This window comes from Papaver somniferum, chromosome 5 (assembly GCF_003573695.1).
Source record: "Papaver somniferum cultivar HN1 chromosome 5, ASM357369v1, whole genome shotgun sequence".
Taxonomy (NCBI): Eukaryota; Viridiplantae; Streptophyta; class Magnoliopsida; order Ranunculales; family Papaveraceae; genus Papaver; species Papaver somniferum.
Window position 1 is genome coordinate 115,695,833 of NC_039362.1, and position 7,021 is coordinate 115,702,853.

At 41.7% G+C, this 7,021-nt stretch overlaps 1 protein-coding gene across 1 annotated transcript; it reads right to left on the reverse strand.

Moving 5' to 3' along the window:
- Positions 1-303: 303 nt before the first annotated feature.
- Positions 304-1,255, reverse strand: LOC113279490 (40S ribosomal protein S26-like). The gene is made up of 5 exons (XM_026528184.1): positions 1,136-1,255; positions 943-1,018; positions 736-820; positions 495-625; positions 304-318 (listed from the first exon to the last, which is right to left on the reverse strand). Exons 2-5 carry the CDS (start codon positions 1,000-1,002, stop codon positions 304-306), a joined length of 291 nt encoding a protein of 96 aa, XP_026383969.1. The 5' UTR covers positions 1,003-1,018; positions 1,136-1,255.
- Positions 1,256-7,021: the final 5,766 nt, after the last annotated feature.

The following is a 7,021-nucleotide window of genomic DNA, read 5'->3' on the forward strand; positions in this document are numbered from 1 at the left end:
TATTTGGAGATACTGGTAAGTTGCAAGTCATTGAAAACTACAACCACATACAATTTCATGATAATTAACAGTTGTTTAAGTTGCAAGTCATTCAAAAGAACAGGGTGAAGGGAAGGTACACACTACCATAAATGAACCTAACTATAGAGCACTATGATGTGTATGATAAACAGAAGCAGCGTAAAAGAACAAAACAGAGGAATGGTTACAAGAATGCCTGTAATATACCTCTTCGGCAGTCAATACTTACACTAAACCAATTATAAAAGTTGGAATTACATTTCCATCACAACAAATCCATTGTCACATTGCATAATGCTAAAAACAAAATTGGACACTTCACATAAAAAAAATTCACAATAGTCCACAACTGTGGCTACTAACTGGTTAAACCACTAATACACAAAGCATAGAGATCCTAATAGTATGCATGATCAATGGAAGCAGTTTAAGTTTAATGTACATAATGAGAAACAAAAGTGCAGGGCACATACCTGACGCTTGAAACGTTGAGGTGGGTCACGGTTCCTCCTCTTCTCTCTAGAACGAACTCTCACCACATGAGAATGAATAGCACAGGACACACAGTAAAGCATCTTGGCGTACAATTTAGGCAAAGTGTATCCTACACATAAAGAATCAATCACCCACCCAAAATCAAAATCAATCTATAAATCACAGTAAACACCCAAAATCAATCCAAAAAAAAAAAAATCATTTCCAAAAAACACATACCATCATAGACACAAGCTTCCTGAACATCTCTAACAGCAGCTTGTTCAACGATGTTCCTCACCAAAAATCTCTTGATTGCCTTATCCTATTCCAAATCACCACCACCACCACAAAAAAAAACTACTGAATCAGAAAATCTACATCCATTCATATCAGATCCCAAGAAAAAATCAAATCAAATCTGTGAAAATGAAATCAATTAGTTACCACAGTTTGAACAACGGATGAAGTTAACATGACCACGGCCATGTTTGTTACGACCACCATTCCTTCGCTTAAACGTCTACAGAAATCAAAACAAAATCACCAGAAATTCAAAATCATAAACTTGTATAAATCAACATCTATCATGAAGATTGAAACATGATTTAGGGTTCATTTGATTGAAAGAGGGACTTACCATGTTGTGATTTGCAGCCGCTTCTTCTTCTTCCTCTGAAGCTCAACTTGAGAAATCTCTCCGAACCGAAGAAGAAAGATAGGGTTTTTCCGTTTTATACGATGGAAATTTGGATGACACGTTACAAGCTACGTGTTTCAGTTTCAGCAGGGCATGAAATTACGGGTTACGGGCCAACCCGCGGGTTTCACGGTACGGGCCGGGTTAACCCGTTTCTTCACAAGCCACTAATTGTACAACCCGCGCCCGTCTTGTTTAGTTACCATCCGGGACGGGTGCGGGTTTTCACGGGACGGGACGGGCCAACCCGCGGGTTTTGGCTTGGTTTGCCAGCTCTATATGGAAAGCTTCTTGTTGAACAGCTGTCCAGGTGAAGCTTGCTCCTTTTTTCAGCAGAGGTGTGAACGAAGCAATAAGCTGAGCTAATCCAGGAATGAAGCGTCGAATATAATTTACCTTGCCCATAAAGCTCTGTAGTTCCTTCACGGTTCGTGGAGGAGGCATGGTGGTAATAGCTTTTGCCTTGTCTGGGTCGACTTTGATCCCTTCAGCCGTGACCAGGAATCCTAAGAATTTTCCGGAAGAAACTCCGAATGCGCACTTCAAAGGATTCATTTTTAATTTGTATTCCCCGCATCTTTCAAACAACTGCCTTAGAACTTCGAGATGAGATGCCCGGGTCTTCGATTTTACCACCACATCATCAACATAGTCTTCCACTTGCTTGTGCATCATGTCGTGGAATATGGCAGTCATGGATCGTTGATAGGTGGCACCAGCATTTTTTAATCCAAAGGGCATCACAGTGTAGTGAAAATTCCCAATGGGAGTACGGAACGCAGTCTTGTTGGCGTCATGTTCATACATCTTGATCTGGTTGTACCCACTATAGCCATCCATGAATGAGAACATAGCGTGACCACTGGTTGCATCGACGAGCATGTCAATGTTGGGTAGAGGAAAATCATCCTTTGGACAACATTTATTCAAGTTCCTGAAGTCGACACAACATCTGATTTGACCATTTTTCTTCTTAACAAGTACCACACTTTCTAGCCACGTTGGATGAAGAATAGGCTTGATGAACCCTGCTGCCAACAGTTTCTGGATTTCGACCTTGATTTGCTCCTCGACTTCGTGTCTAAATTGTCTGGGCGGTTGTTTGACAGCTTTGGAACCAGGGACGATGTGCAGGTGATGGGTGACGAGTTTGTCATCCAGACCCGGCATTTCTTCGTACGTCCAGGCGAAGACATCTTGATATGATTTCAATAATTTTACCAGCTCGGTCCGCTCCTCTGGTGATAGCGCTGAATTGATCAGGATTGGCCTTGGATCGTCTTCAGTCCCAATGTTGATTGTTTCAAGATCGTCAGTGGTAGAGTCAGTGCCGTCCTGTAGTTGTCGTGGGGCATCTTGGACTTCTTCTTCAAGTGGTAGCTCACTCTGACACGATTCTTCATGGTGGGGAGAATTTTCATCGTTCTCCCCGATTAATTGCTAATATTTCCGTCGGCGATAAATGACTCTCCCTTTTACATCTCGATCGGTCGTGAAGTTTGTCCCTGGAGTTGAGACTTGATCATTATGGCGTTTGTCGGTGTAGTAGGTGACTTGATCATTTTAGCAGCTGAGGATGACGGATCGTTCTCAGCCTTCTCGATAGTCTTCCAGCTTGGAAGTGGAGTACTGCGAATCCTGCTTGGAGGTTCCGGGACGCCTTTTTGAGATTCAAGGAACTCAGTATCATAGACGGGAGCATAAGGAGATGATGAAGCCGGAATGCGAACGATCTTGTTGTCGAGCAGGGCCTTCATGCATTGATGGTATGTTGAAGGAACCACCTTGTTATCATGGAGCCATGGGCGTCCCAGTATTATGTGGTAGTCAGGTTCTTGCTCGATCACATGAAACTTTGCTTTCGATCGAATCGGCCCCATCCTCAAATCTATGTATGCATATCCATATGTATGGCTTTGACTTCCTTAAAACCATGTCATTAGGATGGGATAGCGAACGATTTTACCTTGTGGGAATCTGGCCATCCTGAGAGTCTTCATAGTGACAATGTTGGTGGAAGCACCAGTGTCAACAAGAGCTCTTCTAAATTCGGTGCCTTTGATGAAACCAGTGACATACAATGCTCGGTTGTGTCCTTCATCCGTCATGCGATCTTCTTCTCCAAAAGAGATGTTGTCGATCGAATTCCCATGCACTAGGGATACTTCTTCAATTGATGGTGTTGGTGGCGTTATGTGCACGCTGGATGATATCTGGTTGAGTGCTGAAAATGTGTCTGTGCACTGATCCCTGGAGAAGTGCAGGAGTTCGCATAGATTTTCAACCAAATGTGTGACCTCTTGTTCCACCGGCTTCTCGTATGTGGTGAAGCTGTTGATTTGAGGGTCAGATGACGTCTCAGTCCCCGGTGTTGAGGCTTCTGGAACGGAGATACTGCTTAACTCGGATGTCAATCTGATGAGAAAGTCGAGGATGTGGTTTATCGTCTCCTTCATCAGGTTAATGTTCCTAGTATGGACCTCTAGGATTTGAGCCAACTCTGCCAAAGTCGGGATCCCTCTGCCCTCCATGCCGCCAGGTGTAACATGAGGAATGTTGCCGTTTGAAATATTCTGATCTGAATTAGTTGAATTAGTCCTAAGACCAAACATCTTGTGAGATTGTTAGATTGCAACCGAGAGAATGATATCCCACTGTGGTCGCCAATCTGTAGATGGGGAAAAACGATTTGCTGGTTTTTAAGGAATTGAGGAGACGACCGTACGGAGGAGACTCCTCGAACCGAGCGAAATGTTAAACCTCATACAGATGCACCGCTGCAAAGGGGGTGCTTTAGATTCGAGAGATCAATCTGTAGTACTCTGGCCTAAATCAAGACAATGACCGTTCCAGAGTAAATTCGGTCACAAGAGAGGATGGGTTGATCAGTAGGAGGGAAGCTGAGAAATGTGTGGAATCAATGGTAATCAAAGATTGTGGGTGTGTGAATTCCGAATACGATAAGCTCTGAGTGATTGAAATTGCTCAATTGAGAGTAGTTGCTCAATTGATGAGTTGATGATCTCGTGTTGTCGATGAGACGTGAGATTGATGATACTGATGATGCTGATGATTCAATCATGATTCAGAGACTTATTTATATTGCTGGAATTGTAGACACCATGATTCTATGAAGTGTGACAGTTGATGGAATCAAGGAGTGGGGAAGTGGAGATCGTGTTTGAAGCCAGTTGCTCAACGTGTGGAGACTTGGTCGATTTTCCACCCACTACCTCGTGAATTCCTTCAACTGATTGCACGACTTGCTCATATTCCATCGTGTGTTTGAACACACGTGCTGTAGACCGCCAGACTAAAACCCTAAGTGATATCCCCCCAAGTGACACGATAGACGTCTCGTGGTTTGTTAGTCAATTGATGACTTCGTGGTTTGATGGGACGATGATTCCATGTAGTCGTTGAGTTGAACATGATGTTCTGAAACTCATGAATTGAACATGTCATGAGACAGAGGTATAGTTCTTACGATGAAGTGAGCAAGTATTGCTCATTCGATGGATCGTTGAATATTGATTGTTGAACCAACATTGAGCAAATATTCCTCATCTGAGCAAGTGCTGCTCATGTGGTGAATTGTTGAATATTTGATCGTCTGAGCATGTGTTGCTCATCTGATGGATTACTGGCAGCGTACCAAAAATATTAATTAGAATATTGGTCGTTGAACCAAGCATAATTAATAAAATTAATGACCATGAGTCCGTCATAAAATTATTAAGGTTGGAATCGAGAATGATGATCCTTGGATTTAGAAACCCTAATTTGATCAATTGATGATCAATTCATGGTTCGTCAGAATTTCAACCATGGGACGAAGGAGGGAGCGACTACATGGACCGTGGGTCAACCATGTAGTGTCCATATGCTCACGTGAGCAAATACAAAGAACTCATGAAGAGTTGACGATTTTTTGGTGAAAGAATGATCAAATGCTGATTTAATCATTTATTCGAAAATGCTCGTCTGAGCCTTAGGTGAGAAAACCTAATTAATTATGACGAGGCGAGGGACCGACCATGAAGTCATGAAACCGTCCCTGGGTTGTCACGTGACTACCCGACGATCACTTCATGAAAATCCAAAGTGTTTGGAAGAGTTTTGGACCTAATACGAGCAATTGTGCAAATTAGGTCAAAACTGTGAAAATTGATGAGACCGGCTTCCGTGTGCCAAAGAGTCAATCTTGGTCGGTCAAGATAGCATGCTCTTGTTCCCAAGGCGTCCGCGTCTCAGTCCTGAGAATTTTGATATTTTCTGGCGTGCAATTGAGCATCCATTCGAGAAAATATGCCAAAATTAGGGTTTCGACGAAACTGAGGAAAACACCATGAGATGATGAAAAATAATTATAAAATAAGAGATGAGGAGGCGTGGGACCACCGTGGTCAAGGCATGGTCGGACGGTCGTGACCACTGTCCCGTGGTGCCTTTTCCTTATTTTTATAATATTTTGATGATTTTATGAAAAATTCATGAATTTTTAGAAATTTGATGAATTTAGGGAGTTTCCATGAATTGAAGGAGTTTTCATGAGTTCAGGGAAGCAAAAAATATTAAAATAATAAAAACAAGGGCGTATGGGACCGTGGGAGGCATGGCCGGCCGGCTTGGGCCCGGTCCCACGAGTTTCCCTAATTTTTGTGTATTTTTTTATGTATTTTTGATGATTTGAGGGAATTTTTCCTAATTTGAGATAAATACCATGAAATCAAGGAATTTGATGAATTCAAGGAAAACTAATAATAAGATAATAAAATAAAGGGGCGTGTGGGACCGTCTAGGGCATGGCCGGCCGGCCAAGTCCCGTCCCACAAGTTTTCATAATTTATTTTATTTTATTATTATTTGATGATTTGTGCAAAAATACCATGAAATCAATGAGTTTTTTCATGAAATTAGAGAAATAATAATAATAAAATAACAAGGAACCGTGGGGTGTGGGGCCGGTTGGGACCAAGGCATGGCCGGTTGGCCAATGGTCACGCCCCACTCTCCTTTCCTTAATTTTATATTATTTTTTATGGATTTATGGAAGTACCATAAACCGAGGAGTTTCCTCGAGACGAAGAAGATTTGATAAAATGAGAGAATTTTCATCAAATCATGGAAAATAATAAAAATGCATTAAAAATATAAAACTGGCGTGGGATTGACCACGACACGGTCGGTCGGTCGTGTGTCCGTGCTCCCAGCACCCTGGTCCATATTTTTAATTATTTATTATTTTCTTCTCTATTTTGCATAGGTTCATCGTTTCGTTGTATTTTTGAAATACTCGTTCGTGCGGTGACTGTTAGTGTATCATCGTTGAATACACCTTCACTATTTGAATCGGGGCTTACTTAGAGGTAGCTCAGACGCCCGGTTGTTGATTATTTATTACTAATTGTGGAATTCAGTGGAGAATAATTCACAAAACTGAGTAATAAGATGTTTATTATTAATTCATAGGATCAGCTGAGGATTCGACTACGAATTCATAATAATAAAGTGAGCATTACCATTCCATGGGATCGTAGATTCGACCGTAGAATCGGAGTAATTAAGATTTATCTATTACCATTTATGAGACCAGTTGTGGATTCGATCATGAAATCGGAGTAATGGGATAATATAGTTATTGCTATTCTATGAGATCAAGCCGTGGATTCGATCATAAAATCAAAACAATCGTTATTGCCATTCCATGGGACCAGTCGTGGATTCGACAATGGAATAGGAGCAATTATAATTAGGAATAATTAACTTTGTGGATCTATACTAGCAGAGCGAGCTGTCTAGGAGCATTAATTATCCCGATATGAG